Source organism: Phaseolus vulgaris, chromosome 4 (assembly GCF_000499845.2).
Source record: "Phaseolus vulgaris cultivar G19833 chromosome 4, P. vulgaris v2.0, whole genome shotgun sequence".
Taxonomy (NCBI): Eukaryota; Viridiplantae; Streptophyta; class Magnoliopsida; order Fabales; family Fabaceae; genus Phaseolus; species Phaseolus vulgaris.
Window position 1 is genome coordinate 26,579,314 of NC_023756.2, and position 16,456 is coordinate 26,595,769.

The window sequence follows — 16,456 nt, forward strand, 5'->3', positions numbered from 1 at the left end:
GCATAGAACCTCATCAAGTACAGGAATGGGAAGAAGATCTAGAGGTGTGAGGGGATTAAACCCATAAACAACCTCAAAAGGAGAATGGTTAGTGGTGGAATTTACTACTATATTATAGGCAAATTCAACATGAGGTAGTAAATCCTCCCAAGCCCTTGGATTCCCGGAAATAAAGCATCTCAATAATTGACCCAAAGTTCTATTAACCACTTTGGTTTGACCATCAGTTTGGGGGTGGCAAGTAGTAGAAAACAGAAGTTTGGTGCCAAGTTTCCCCCATAAGGTCCGCCAAAAGTGACTTAAGAACTTAGAATCCCTATCAGATACTATACTTCTAGGAAGTCCATGCAAACGAACAACTTCCTTGAAGAAGAGATTTGCAACATGGCATGCATCATCCACTTTGTGGCATGGAAGAAAATGAGCCATTTTAGAAAAACGGTCCACTACCAAAAAGATGGAATCCTTACCCTTCGATGTCTTGGGTAGTCCTAAGATAAAATCCATAGAAATATCCACCCAAGGCATTGTAGGGATAGGAAGAGGGGAATATAAACCATGGGGTTGGACCTTAGATTTAGCCTTCCTACATGCTATACATCTATCACAGAAGGTATGTACGGATTTGCGCATGTGAGGCCAAAAGAAATGTTCATGCAATGTTTCTAAGGTCTTAGCTACCCCAAAATGTCCCATAAGCCCACCCTCATGAGCCTCTCTAACAAGAGATTGTCTTATGGATCCTTGGGGCACACAAAGTCTTTTTCCTTTGAAAACAAAACCATTATGTAAGAAAAAGTCTTTGTGGCCGCCCTTGGAACACTCTTGAAAGATTAAAGAGAAATCTAAGTCATCATGATAAAGTTCCTTTATGTGATCAAATCCTAAATATTGAACATTCAAAACATTTAACATTTAACAAGGTATATCTTCTTGAAAGAGCATCGGCCACCACATTAATTTTACCTTGTTTATGTTTGATCACATAAGGAAATTGCTCAATAAACTCCACCTACTTAGCATGTCTCTTATTAAGCTTGCTTTGGCTTTTCAAATATTTAAGGGACTCATGATCACTATGGATCACAAATTCCTTTGGAAAAAGATAATGTTGCCAATTTTGCAAAGATCTAACAAGAGCATAAAGTTCTTTATCATAAGTGGAGTAATTGAGATGACTCCCTTTGAGTTTCTCACTAAAATAAGCTATGGGGTGTCCTTCTTGAAGGAGGACGGCCCCAATGCCTATATTAGAGGCATCACACTCTATTTCAAATGTCTTAGCAAAGTTAGGAAGGGCTAGAATGAGGGCTTTAGTTAATTTATCTTTCAAAGTTTGAAAAGCGTTTTCTTGCTCTTGTCCCCACTTAAAAACCACATCCTTCTTTACTATGGCATTTAAAGGTGCGGCAATTGTACTAAAGTCTTTCACAAACCGCCTATAAAAACTAGCAAGTCCATGAAAGCTTCGTACTTCATTGACATTGGTGGGTGTAGGCCAATGTTGAATTGCTGCAACTTTTGTTTGATCTACATGCACCCCTTTATGACTAACCACAAACCCTAGGAAGTCTATATGATCTAATGCAAAGAAACATTTAGCATGATTAGCATACAATTTCTCCTTCCTAAGGGCATCTAAAACTTGTCTAACATGTGACTCATGATCTTCTAAGGAAAAACTATATATAAGAATATCATGAAAGTAAACCACAACAAACTTGCCAATATGCTCTTAAAACATGATGCATGAGTCGCATGAAGGTACTAGGAGCATTAGTCAAGCCAAAAGGCATGACCAACCACTCATATAAACCAAATTTGGTCTTAAAAGCGGTTTTCCATTCATCACCATGTTTAATTCGAATTTGATTGTAACCACTCTTAAGATCAATTTTGGAAAATATTTTAGACCCATGTAATTCATCCAACAAGTCATCTAACCTAGGAATGGGATGCCAATATTTGATGGTGATGTTATTTATGGCGCGACAATCCGTACACATCCTCCATGTCCCATCCTTTTTAGGGACAAGAATGACAGGCATATCACATGGGCTCATGCTATCTTGTACCCACCCCTTAGCTAATAAATCCTCAACTTGTCTTTGAATTTCTTTGGTCTCTTGGGGATTGGTCCTATATGCAGGGCGATTTGGTAAAGAAACCCCGGGCATGAAGTCTATTTGGTGTTCAATCCCTCTTAGAGGTGGTAAGCCTTTAGGAGGATCTTGAAACACATCTTCATATTCCTTTACCAAATGGTCCAAACATGTGGGACTATCCATAGCCGACTCATATTCACTAGGTCTAGGAATAGCTAAAAGAAATAGGCTTGTGATTAACTATTACCTTTTTAACTTGTTGGGAAGATATGAGAAGGCTTCTTTTGGAATTTTTTATATCTTTTTCTTTCTCTCTCTTTTCTCTCATTTTGATTTGGTCATCATGTACTTCCTTTGGAGAGAGAGACTTAAGAATGACCTTGTGTCCATGGAAGTTAAAAGAAATTTTGTTGGTAAAGCCATCACGAATTTTTTTCTATCAAATTGCCATGGCCTACCTAAAAGTATATGAGTAGCTTCCATTGGAACAACATCACACAAGACCTCATCTTTATGTTTGCCAATGGAAAAAGTAATGAGGACTTGTTTGTTCACTACTATCTCACCTACCTCACTCAACCATTGTAACTTGTAGGGCTTGGCATGAGAGATGGTAGGCAATCCAAGTTTGTCTACCACTCTTGTGCTTGCCACATTCGCACAACTCCCCCCATCCACAATTAAAGAGCATACTCTATCACTAATAAGACACCTTGAATGAAAGATATTTTCTCTTTGGGTTTCATCAAAAGGTTTTAACACTTGTCCAAGCATGCGTCTTATTACTAATAGGTCACCCTCATGTGGGATTTTACTTTCACTCTCACTTGGGGATCTAGAAGGTGAGGAATGTCTAGAAGATTCGGACCCATGCTCACTACTATCTACCCCATCATGCATATACATAGCTCGTTTAGAAGGGCAATTAAAAGCAATATGTCCATAGCTTAAACATTTAAAACACTTCTTACTAGACATTTTAAGTGGTGATTTAGGCCTAGAATTGGAAGTGGAAGGCTTAGACTCTCTAGGTTTGAAAGTAGAGTCCTTAGAAGGGATATTTGAAAAAGAGTTATTTTTATTTTTCCAAGAAGAGTGGTAGTAGTTATCCTTAGAAGAATTTTTGAAAGCATTTTTCCTTGCAAGTTGATTTTCAATTTTGCTAGCAAGGTGCACCACATTTTCCAAAGAAGAATATTGTTGTAACTCTACCACGTCTTGAATGTCCCTTCGAAGGCCACTCACAAACCTAGCTATCTTAGCTTCATCACTCTCATCCATATTAACTCGAATTAAAAGCGTGTCTAGTTGTTTAAAGTAATCATCCACACTTAGCGCGCCTTGATGAAACCGTTGGAGTTTCAACATAAGGTCTTTCCTAAAGTGTGGGGGTACGAATCTAGCGCGTAAACATGCTTTCAAATCGTTCCAAGAGACCACGGGCGGCCTCTTGTGTAGGTCAATGTCCATGAGGTATTGATGCCACCATTGCATGACATAGTCCAAAAATTCTAAAGAAGCTAACTTAACCCTATGCTCATCCCTAACCCCACTTACATCAAAAATTTGGTCCACCTTAGCCTCTCATCCTAAGTATACATTGGGATCACTTTCACCAATAAAACTAGGAAGTTTTACATTAGGAGAACAAGGGCCAGCCACATGTTGGCGCCTCTCTTCATGGTGATGATGTCTGGCCTTGGATTATCTTCATAATAACCATGGGAGTGCCTTGAAGAATGCCGACTAGGAGGAGGAGTTCTTCTCTCACGGTTTTGATGCATTTCTTCTCGGTTTAACTCCAAACTTTGGAGCCGTGCTTCCATCTTCCTTATCACCTCAAGATAGTGAGCATTGGATTGCTTGGCATTCTTTAAGTCCTCATAAAGGGCTGCCTTTTGTGGTGAGCACGGTTTGGAGGACTCTCCACTAGAGAAATGAGCCATGAGCAGAAAATACACAAAAACAGAAAACAAAACAGTGAAAGAAACTTGTTAGACAATTAAAAACAGTGAGATATAGGTTGCTGGAAAATGCCCAAGAAAGCACTCAAACCACTCCAAGAAAATATTCTATCCTCAACCAAGCCTTGCTTGTGGAATGGAGTAGCTTCAAGTGAAATATGTCACAGCAAACCAACTTACTTAAGAACAAGTCTCCACACAACTTTAAGAAGAACAAAAAGACAAGCAAGAAAAGGTGTAAACAATAAAAGCTAAACCAAAAAAACAGAGAGCAATGTATGACAAACTAGAAAGAATATGAATGAAAGACAATCAAGAAAATAAGGAACTCAATGAATAAAGAAGGCACACAAAAAGATTCCTAAAGAAAAGTGCTAGAGTAGATTGAAGAAAACAGAAACAGCTACTGGAAATTTTTTTTTTTAAAAAAATGCAAACTGTGCTATGTTTACATATTTAACTGTAACGATTGAAAGGGAACTGGAATGTGAAAAATTAACCACAGAAACTTCAATGTCTTACTCAAAAATGGCACTGGAATGAGGTAAAAACAGTAAGCCAATTGAGAGAAATAAATTTTTCAAAATCGCTGCCAGATTACCGTATTTTTTTCGGCAGAATTGTACACTGTTCGTATTTTATTTATCATTTTTTGTGTACTTGGAATTTTTGAGTAATTATTTTTTCTATGCTTTTGTAACACTTTGAAGAATGTAAATCCAAATTTTCACAAATTTCCTATGAGCCAATTAATTGCAGTAAATTGAAAACAGTAGCACGTTTGTAAGAAAACAGAGGAGCCTATTTAGGAATGAAAAACAGTATGATGAACTAACAAAGACATAATGGAAAGTATGTAAAGGAACTTGTATAGAATGAGAATACAAGCATTAACTCAAATCTAAAAATGAAAATGCACAAAGTATCAAGCAATAAACTCGAAAACAGAAAGTAAACCAAAGCAAGAAACAAGTAAAGCAATAAAAGTACTACTAGAAGTAATGACAATTATGGTATAACATGACTAAGACAAAACTTGACATGATTACAAAATGAAAAGACATATAACAAGATATAACCACAAGTGAAAGGAAGCTTAAGGTCAGCTCTAGGAAGGAGAATGCCATTCCAAAAGAGCAGCCATACTCATATGAACAATGAGTGTTAGAATCCTTTTCACAAACACATGGTGTAACAAAAAAAAAACAGCAAGAAAACTCAAAATAAATCCTAAAACAGAATGGTAAACAACTTGAATTTAAGAGCTCTTGAAAGTAAAGTGCAATACAACTCAAAATTTAAGCAAGAAACAAGCCTAGACTGTGATACCACATGATGTGAATGTAACTACAAGAATACATGATTCTTTGACATTACTACTTACACCTTTTTATTACATCCACACCCCTATTCTACAATAGAAATAAGAAGAGCCATCTTATTATACTCTTGTCCCAAAGCTCTTGCCATGCTCTTAGTAATTCGTTGGGCTTGGGCCCCTTGTTGGGCTTGGACCCCTTGATGGGCTTGGGCCCCTTGTTGGGCTTGGGCTTCATGGGCTTGAGCATCCTCTACTTGGTTTCCATCATAGGTAAACCATGAAGTCTTACCACTTCTCTAAAGAAGAGTTTAGAAATATTTTGAGCATCATCCACTTTGTGGCAAGGAATAAAATGTGCCATTTTACTAAAACGATCCACTACCACAAAGATGGAGTCATGACCTCTTGCAGTCCTAGGAAGTCCTAAGATGAAATCCATGCTAATATCTTCCCAAGGAGCATTTGCAATTGGTAGAGGGGTATAGAGTCTATGAGGCATTGTTTTAGATTTGGCTTTTAAACATGAAATACATCTAAAACAATGTCTTTGGACATCTCTTCTCATGTGTGGCTAATAGAATTTTCCTTTTAAAAGATCAAGAGTTTTGTCAACTCCAAAATGGCCCATGAGACCCCCTTCATGTGATTCCTTTACAAGAAGTTTTCTATGTGTACCTTGGGGAATACAAAGTTTTCCTTCTTTAAAAAGATACCCCTCGGACACATAGTAACCTTCTTGTGCTCTACGTTCACATTTAGCAAAGATGAATGCAAAGTCTTGGTCTTCTTGATAAAGTTCTTTTATGTTGTCAAATCCAAGAATTTGAGCATCAAGTTTTGAAAAGAGCATTGTCTCCTTGAGAGAGCATCCACCATGATCCTGTCGCCAACTCTAGCGTGGAGGAATTGCTTTGTCGCTTCCTTACCCCGCCTATGCAACTGTGCTATATGCAAGAATACTCTTAAAACCTTCTCCGGGAACTTAAACGCAACCTGCAAAACACACAGACGACGCCTCTAGCGGCCGTTTGCACTCCGACGCTCAAGTTAGGTCACAGAATCACCAACAAAAGTAATCTCACTCTATCTCCTTTTGATCCTCTCTCTGTGTCTGTGCCTAACAGAATTCTGTTACGCTATTCTCTATGTGTGTCAGAATTCTGTTACGCTATTGTGCGAAAACGTTCCACACTGAGTAAAAACGTGGGTGTCTGTGTTTTCTGTGTGTACATTTCACGATGCGGAGTGCACCTTTATCTTGGTCGCGCCCCTCTCAGATGGTGACACGTGGAGGCATGCAACTCACATCTAACCGTACACGTGCCACTACCTGAAGGGCTCTAGCGCATCTCTTTGTGCGCGCTAAGTTATTCCCTTGCGGAGTAACTTAGCGCGTTTCTTCCATCTGGGTGAATCGCACACTCCCAGGAGAACGCCAGGTGTGGCTGGACTAGGCACACTCACCAAGCATTGCTCTTTGTATACACGATTTCCCCTTCACGAAATCATGCACGTAATGGGTTAAGAGAGTCACCAATCACTGACTGGTTTACTAACTCCTCAGGCCACTCTCGTGCACGATTCTTCCGGCGAGCAACTCCTCTTTCTCTGAGATATGATCATGCGAAGTCCATGCGTAACACTCTCGCTGGGAATCTTAGTCCCAGTTTAACTGCGTGTAACACGAAACCCCGATGACCATGCACCCGATCACTGATCGGTGCTCTATTGCTTCTCGCGTTCTCCCCCCGGGTGTTTACGTTGGAACTGATCTGTCAGTGGCCACTCGGTTATTGACCACCGATAACCGCACCGGGTGATCTCCTCCCTGATTTCTCTGCCACCTAATCCACGTGTCACCCTGCGAGTGATCCACGTGGTTATCTACTGCTGACGTCATCGACTACCGATGATCGGCCGGATCACAAGCCCCCCAGTCTCGAGCTGTGAACTCGTTCTCAGCGAAGAGACTAAGTGGTCGCGCCCTCGGTCCACGCGGCAAGTGGGGCCACATCACGTGCCACCTCACGTGTTGCCTTTTGACGTTATGACTTCCTCCCTTAATCTTGCGACACGTGGACGCATCAATGGCCAACGTGGAGTGTCGCTAATGCTTCCCTTATTCAAATAGGCGCGCGCCTTCACTGTTTCATCATCTTCTTCAATACTCCAACTCTCAGACTTGCTTCGAATCTCCTCTCTGTGCGCCCAACTTTCTTCCAGCTTTCTACCTCAAGACCTTCCGCGATCATCTAAAGGTATGAATTTTCTTCTTCCTTGATCCATTTAGGTTCTTTTCACCGATTGCATTCACCTCTTTCACTACCATGCATTCATCTTCTCTGTTTTTCTTCTTCTCGACCCGCGCTAGGGTTTTTTGCGTTTCTCACTTCGCTTTCTACTTCTCCCTCTTCCTCTTCTTCGCCTGGACCTTTCTTTCTTCTTTCCTTCCTCTGTTTTTCACCGAACCATTCATCATTCCCTCTTCTTCCGTTCATCTGACCTTTTGCTTTCCTCCATTGTAGTTATCTCGCAATGGCTCGCTTGAAGCAAACTGCTCGCATCGTCGCCTCATCCTCTGGTGCACAACCTTCAGCAAGTGCACCAACGTCACCTCCACCTGATGCAACTCCCTATCAGGACTACGCCAGGGTCTATGACTGGGCTCCCCTGGCATTGCTGGCCGAAACTTCCACTCAACTATCGAAAGGCCACCTCAAAACCCTTCTGAGCCACGACCCTGATGAGCCCTCCTGCGCCATCGACAGAGAGAATGATTTCAACGTTCGTATACGCATTCCTCCTCGAGGGATGCCAATCTGCATGGACGATAGGGCTACCAATGGGGTGTCCTTCACCTTCATATACTCCGCCATCTTCAAAAGGTTGAAGCTGCGCTTGCCCTTCACCTTCTTTGAGAAGGAGCTGATGATGGAGCTGAACGTTGCCCCTTGCGAACTCCACCTGAATGTCTGGGCTTTCATACGGGCATTCGAGATTCTCTGCAACTACTTTGGGCATAACGTCTCTGTAGACGTCTTCCTACATTTCTTCGAGGCGAAAAACCCTGGGGATAGGTCCTGGGTCAGCCTGAATGGAGTTGTTGGACGAGTGATCTTGGGCCTGTACCAGCAATCGTTTAAAGATTGGAAGGGCAGGTTCTACATGATATTTGCTACCCAGCAAAGCCCCACGCTGCTCGAGGGGTTTCCCCTTTATTGGGTTCCTGGAGTCGAGTTCAAGAAACCCCGGGGCTTTGAGGCCATGGCTCCCTACGAGCGCGAGCTGTGTAGGTTACTCCTAGGGGCAAAATATAACTCGGCCCTTCTCATCAAACACGAGTTTGATGTGGTGTCTCTGAAGAAGTACACAGGTAGGATCTTCTTCTTGCACCTCTTAGAATACTTGCACACTCTCATGCATACTTGCATAACATTTTATCCACTTGCATAATTATGCCATCTAACTTTTCCTTTTACCCTTGATGTAGACATGACTTCAGGGAAAGATAGAAGGAGGACATTACTGGAGCTTGCCCGGACCAGGGGGGCCAAGGGGACTGGTTCTTCCTCCTCTACCACCGAGCCCATCGCAGCTCTGATGACTTTTTACGGCAAGTGCATCGCGTTTGTCAAAAGTAATAATTGTCCCTAAGAACGGATATCGATCCCACAAGGAACAGTGAATTATCGAGTACAATAATCGCTAAATATAAAAACAGAACAATTAAAAGAGTTTTGAATTAATTGTGTTGGCACTGATCAATAAGAAAACAAACAAAGAATTAGTTGTTTCAATTGGAAAAATAAGGATTAGTTTCATCTCTCTCACTCTCAAGTATTTTGATTAGCATGTCAATATTAAGTTCTTTGATTGAAATTGATGCCCGTATAAAAATCATTTATATCGATTCCTCGCATATAAAATCCTTAAGAATGTCCCCTAACTATCGATCCCTCGCATAATTATAAGAACAACTTAGAACGAAGCTCAGACGTTTAATAGCAATTATCATTTCCAGTCTATTCTTATCACTCAAATATGTTAAGTATTGTTGTTTAGGTCCGAACCCTAAAAATACCTCCCGGTCAGATTTAAGATTCTCAATTTGTCACGGAAAATTAAAAGTAAAACAACAATACCAATAATCAATCAAGAACTGAATATTAATATATAAAATATCACCTCAATACATAAGAGTTTGAGCAGATTACTCCCAATCCCAAAGGGGTAGAATTAGCCACGCATACTTCTATCACCTTCCATTCTCCCAATTGGGTTACAATTCACTCTATGGTGTTTTCCTCTCAATCTCGCACCCTAAGGTTGAGCCTCTAGCCCTCTATTTATCCTAGTTTTCTAGGGTCAGGTTGTTTATTGTGTCGCGCTAATGGGCTAAATGATAAAACATAAAAAAGGCCCAATCTTTCTTTGCATCTTTTCCATTCTGGGACCTTCTATCTTTATCCTTTTAGCTCAAATCATTCATCTTTAATCCAAATCTCCAATCTTCCTTAGAAATCTGCAATTAACACCAAATTTGGGAATAAAATACTCTTATTCAAATAAAGATCATAAAAAATGTAAAAAGGTATAAATTCATAAATTAGGGATTATTTTATATGTAAATTAGCAATAAATCCTCATAAGTGCCTATATTTTAATATGAAATATTACTGAAAGTAGACACTTATCACTCTCCCCAACTTAGAATCTTGCTTGTCCTCAAGCAAAGTAAATGAATATATTTGAATTTAAATATCAAACAGCTTAATTCACTAAACAACAGATCAAATTAGAAACTTATGATGCTTCCAAATTCAAATATAGAAAATTATAGACACAATCAATTTCCAGGATCAAATCAAAACAAATAAATGACAATTCATCAAGGAATATCTTCTCATATGCTCACGGGTAAGTGTTTCTCTATATTTTCACTGAATCATAACAAATCACAGTTGCTTTTCATTTCATCTTCAAATCACAAACATATTAGAAACATGAATCTTGAGGTCTTTTCCAGGGTTGTAATGAGGTTGGGCTTCCAAAAAATATTGGTTTTTCTTAGATAACAAAATGCACATCTTAAAGAAGAAGAACATACCTACAATGCAATTATAGAGAACATATATATTATCTAGTTACCACTTTCTTTCGATGTCACCTTTTTCCCCATTTTCTTTCTTTTCATGATTTTCATGAATTTTTTATCTTTTTTTTATTTCTTTTTCTTCTTCTGTTTCTCTTTTTTTTTTCAATAATAGGAAAAGATTCTTCCTATTTTCAACTTTTTGAACTTTCAAAATCAGAACCAACCATTCCCTTTTCTATATGTATTGCATCTATATTCTCCTTCCTTAGACATGCTAAAGGGTAGAAAATTATATCAATAAAGGTTAAGGTGCAATATTAACAAAAAATTTCTTAGCCCAAAGGGGATATAAAAAAAATGGAATTCTAATATAAAGGTTGGCTTTTTGGCCCTGGCTCCTAATTAACACAAACAAATGCCTCAATCATCTTCATGCTCTTTTATGATGCAACAAAAATAAAAATTAAGCAACCACAACTGTCAATTCATCAGTAAAACTCTCAAAAAAACTGTTTAAGGTTCACACACTCACTTGGTTTAAATGGTCTCATTCCTTTTTGTCTTGTCATTATCTGTCCTAATCAATCATCCTGTTAAATTTTCATGTATCATATTTGAACTACATTTGAATAGGGATTCAATCATATTTTCTTTTCTAACCTGTGTCTAATTCATCTCACTATTTAATATTTAAACACAAATTCTTTTTTCCACAATTCAAAATTAATATTCTAGTTCTTTTTTATTTCAAAAAAAAAAAACTAGAAAACAAACAAATTAAAACTGAAATTTAGTCAAGAAAGATAATTCAAGACTTAAAATTACCAAACTAATAAAACAGGAAATTTATTCAAAATAAGCAATAAAAACAAACCAAACAAATAAGCAAATAAACAAAAAACAAAATAACCGAAAAATAAAATAAATAAAATAAGAAAAAATCCAAATAACTGAAAAGAAAAGAGAATTAGAGAGATAAAACCATATTTTTGTTCAATCCTCTATTCTTAAGAAGTCATCCAGCATTTTGTTAAAATTTTTATCTACAGTCTTGCTTCATTTGCTGGATCTGTCCCCCTGAATAATAGAACCTGTCCCCAGGTCAAAAATACATAACCTGCAAAATGATTAGGAGGCATATAGGATTTTTTTTTTATTCTTATTTACTTTTATTTTTTATTTTTTATTTTAAATAAAATCAGCAAAGGTAATAAAACAACATAAAACTAAAATGTGGACTGGGTTGCCTCCCAGTAAGCGCTCGTTTAACGTCATCTAGCTTGACGCCTGTTTATTTCAAGATGGACAACTCTCTTTGTTGCATCATGTTGTATGCATTCTTCCTCGTTACAAGAACATCTTCAACCACACGATAAGGATCTTTGATGGATCTTTTTGCCAACTGCATCTTGGTGGGTTGAACCTCCAAATCGCCTAAATACAGTGCAGCCTTGTCCACAGATAAAACACCTATAGACACGGGAAGATTAAAACTTCCTAAGTTCTTAGAATTTTGAAGCAAGTCCCTTTGAGTCATGATACTGCATCTAGCCTCCAACTCTCTATTTCTCTCTTCAATATAGCTCCTATTCTTCAGAAATCTCTCAAATGTTGAATTTTGCTTCAGATTTCCTGCAAAATAATTCCTAGGGAGCAATTTGTCAAAGAATTTTCTGTCCTTCTCTGTTTTTGAAGGAGGATGAGGATATGATAAATCTTTTTCAAGAACACTTCTCTCCTTATTTTTAATTTTTTCTTCCTCACTTCTTTTCATTTCTCTCTCTAACTCCTCAGTCTCATCTTCTTTTTCAGCTATTACCTTATTGCAATGCTCTTTTGGGCTGGTTTGGTTGTCAACTAAAAACTGACCACTTTGTATTTCTTCAAATTGTTTAGCCACTTTTCCCATTTGGATCTCTATATTCCTGATCGTTGTCATGCTATTTTCTTCCATTATCACAAGCTTTGTTAGGGCTTCTTCAACTTTACTCATTCTTTCAAGCATGGATGAATCCTCAACTTCAGATGAATTGTTCAGATAAGAACAGTGACCATTAGGATGATCACCTCCACAAAAATCACACATGATTGATTGACTCTGGCTTTAAGATGAATGCACAACATATAACTGTTGGGGCAATTTAGCCATTTGTGCGGTTAGTTGCCCAATCTGCTGTGTCAGAATTTTATTTTGAGCCAAGAGTGCATTTTCTAACGACCCTTCCTTCTGAGTATTTTGTATATCATGTTGGGCTTGATAATTAGTTGACACCAATGCAACAATAATCCTTGTCGCTTGTTCTACATCAAGAGCCATCATTGTGCCGCTAGCTGCAGCATCTAGGAGCATCTTTGTGTTAGATCTGAGACCGGTGAAAAATATGCTCAGTTGAGCAATATCTTCAAACCCATGATTTGGGCATTTTCTAAGTAACATTTTAAATCTTTCCAATGTCTCACAGAATGATTCATCTACTCCTTGTCTGAACACAGAAATTTCAGACTTTGCTTTGATGTAGCTAGAAATTGGAAAAAATCTTTGCAGAAATTTTTCCTCTACCTCCTTCCAACTAGTGAGACTCTGATTTGGAAGTGATCTGAGCCAATCCTTAGCCTTTCCTGCCAATGACAAAGAAAACAAACACATATAAGCATTTTCAAGATCACTTGATTGAAAGCCCATTGTTCCCACCAATTCATAAAATGTAGACAAATGTGAACATGGATCCTCATGATCCATTGCTTTGAATTGATGAGTAATGATGAGAGTGAGAAAATTAGGATTTATTTTCAAGGCCTTAGCGGTAGCAGGTATTGCGATACTAGAATAATGCCTTGGTCCTTGGTACATGACATAATCTCCAAGTGTCCTCTTAGTAGGTGGTGCTTGTTCTTCTGCCATGTTGCTTTCTTCCTAAAACATATCAGTGAAAAAAAAAAACAGAGTATTTTTTTTTCTTTAAAGAAAAAGTAAAATAAAATAAAAACAAATCTACAAAATAAAATAAAAATAAAACAAAAACAAAAATAAAACACTAAAATGACGTTAAGAGAAAAATAACAAAAATATTAAAAAAAAAATATACAGATAAAACCAAAACTAAAAACAGAATAAAAGAAAACACTTAAAAACAAGAAATAACGTACATAAAAATAAAAAATAAATACGAGGAATAAAATAAATAAAAATTTAAAATAAAGCTAAACAAGAATAAAACTGAAAAGTATAATTGTAAACAACTAACAAAATTTCTAACTAACTTACGTAAAAATAATTAATTAAAACAAATAAATAAAAACTACGTAAACCTAAATAAAACTACCTACAAATAAACTACGTAAACTAAATCTATAAGAAAAAAAAAACGAAATAAAATTTAAGAAAACAAAACAAAATTAAAATCAAAATAAAATAAAATAAAAATAAAAACCAACTAACATAAATAACGTAAAGAAAAAAAATAAAAACAATTTTTTTTTAAAACAGAAAATCTGTAAATTAAAATAAAATAAAATCTATAATGAAATAAAATAAACAAAATCAAAACAAATCAAAACAATTAAAATATTTACAATATTTAGGAAATTATACTCAACAAATCAAACATGTTCCCCGGCAACGGCGTCAAAAAGTTGATGACTTTTTACGGCAAGTGCACCGCGTTTGTCAAAAGTAATAATTGTCGAGTAATAATTGTCGAGTATAATCCCCCACAAGGAATAGTGAATTATCGAGTACAATAATCGCTAAATATAAAAACAGAACAATTAAAAGAGTTTTGAATTAATTGTGTTGGCACTGATCAATAAGAAAACAAACAAAGAATTAGTTGTTTCAATTGGAAAAATAAGGATTAGTTTCATCTCTCTCACTCTCAAGTATTTTGATTAGCATGTCAATATTAAGTTCTTTGATTGAAATTGATGCCAGTATAAAAAGTGTATTAAGAGTGGTTGTGTTGGCGATGATCAATAAGAAAACAGAGAGAATTAATTGTTTCAATTGGAAAAATAGGGATTAGGTTTCATCTCTCTCACTCTCATGTATTTTGATTAACATGTCAATATTAAGTTCTTTAATTGAAATTGATGCCCGTATAAAAATCATTTATATCGATTCCTCGCATATAAAATCCTTAAGAATGTCCCCTAACTATCGATCCCTCGCATAATTATAAGAACAACTTAGAACGAAGCTCAGACGTTTAATAGCAATTAACATTTCAAGTCTATTCTTAGCACTCAAATATGTTAAGTATTGTTGTTTAGGTCCGAACCCTAAAAATACCTCCCGGTCAGATTTAAGATTCTCAATTTGTCACGGAAAATTAAAAGTAAAACAACAATACCAATAATCAATCAAGAACTGAATATTAATATATAAAATATCACCTCAATACATAAGAGTTTGAGCAGATTACTCCCAATCCCAAAGGGGTAGAATTAGCCACGCATACTTCTATCACCTTCCATTCTCCCAATTGGGTTACAATTCACTCTATGGTGTTTTCCTCTCAATCTCGCACCCTAAGGTTGAGCCTCTAGCCCTCTATTTATCCTAGTTTTCTAGGGTCAGGTTGTTTATTGTGTCGCGCTAATGGGCTAAATGATAAAACATAAAAAAGGCCCAATCTTTCTTTGCATCTTTTCCATTCTGGGACCTTCTATCTTTATCCTTTTAGCTCAAATCATTCATCTTTAATCCAAATCTCCAATCTTCCTTAGAAATCTGCAATTAACACCAAATTTGGGAATAAAATACTCTTATTCAAATAAAGATCATAAAAAATGTAAAAAGGTATAAATTCATAAATTAGGGATTATTTTATATGTAAATTACCAATAAATCCTCATAAGTGCCTATATTTTAATATGAAATATTACTGAAATTTGACACTTATCAAGCTCCCCCTCTCTCGGTCGCGCCAGCTGAAGGCCCCGAGCCAGAGAAGAAGAGAAGAAGGCTAGTAAAGGCCTTTCCCGCAACGGTGGCGGTCGCTGCTGCTCCTACCCCCTCAACCGAGGAGGAGAGTTCTGGCTCTCCTCTTATACATCGCAAGAGGAAACACCAAGAGGTTGGGGGGGCTTCGTCTCTTAGGCCTGGGGAAATTGAAGTGGTGCAGATCGAGGAGGGTTCACCCCCACCTCCTCCTACTCAACCTGCCCCAGCACCAGCTTCCTCCCCGTCCCCTCAGCGCCTACCATCTCCGACGCCTCAACTTCTGTCTCCAGCATCACTTCCACCCCCACCCCCAGCGGGCCAAGCTATTGGTCAACCCACTCCACCTGCTGGGAGTGATTCTGCCCACTCGAGGGGTTTCTCAAGACTGCCTGCATCACCACCACCGCCAACCTCTGCTGCTACTGCTGAAGGTGGTGAGGCCAGCTCGCAGCCAAGTAGCTCTGGTGCTAGCAATGAAAATTTCAGTCGAGTCATTGCCTTGGTTCGACATTTCATACGCAGCCGGGAGCTTCTCGAGTGGAGTGGGCAGGAGGTGGACATGCACTTGGCCAAGCAGATAGTGCTTTCCCTAGAGTTTTCCACCCAGCATCGCAAGCAACTGGTCCTGGAGAAGAGGATCAAGGAGCTTGAGCACGACAAGGGGTCACTGCAGAGTGACTTTGAGGCTGCCCAAGGGTCCGTAGACTTGATGAGGGATATGGTGGAAAAATCCAGGAAAGAGTACCTATCGCAGGTCCAAGAGACCATCAAGACTGAGATCTTGATGGGGCAAGCTGTCAACGCTCTGGACAGCGAAGTGGTGGAGCTGAGGAGCAAGGTAATCAACTTGGAGGCTGAGACTTCCTCCCTACGCCAACTGAACTCACAACTAGCGGGGGATCTCAAGTCTACCAAGGAGGAGGCCATTGAAGGGGGGAAGAAACTTGAGAAGGCCGTGGACGAGCTTTCTGCAGTGAAGATCGAGCTTGCCGAAGCAAAGGGCAAACTGGGAGAAGCTGCCTCTTCCAT

General features: G+C 38.2%; 1 protein-coding gene and 1 pseudogene across 1 annotated transcript; one reads left to right on the forward strand and one right to left on the reverse strand.

The window, feature by feature from the left end:
• Window positions 1-11,776: 11,776 nt before the first annotated feature.
• Window positions 11,777-12,571, reverse strand: LOC137838562 (uncharacterized). The gene has a single exon (XM_068647809.1). The coding sequence runs from the start codon at window positions 12,569-12,571 to the stop codon at window positions 11,777-11,779; it is 795 nt and encodes a 264-aa protein (XP_068503910.1).
• A 319-nt stretch (window positions 12,572-12,890) lies between these two features.
• LOC137838958 (small nucleolar RNA R71) lies at window positions 12,891-12,996 on the forward strand (annotated as a pseudogene).
• Window positions 12,997-16,456: the final 3,460 nt, after the last annotated feature.

Bases quoted from the DNA above. Each gene is read 5' to 3' on its own strand.
- LOC137838562 (XM_068647809.1), bottom strand. From the start codon at position 12,571: ATGTGTGATTTTTGTGGAGGTGATCATCCTAATGGTCACTGTTCTTAT.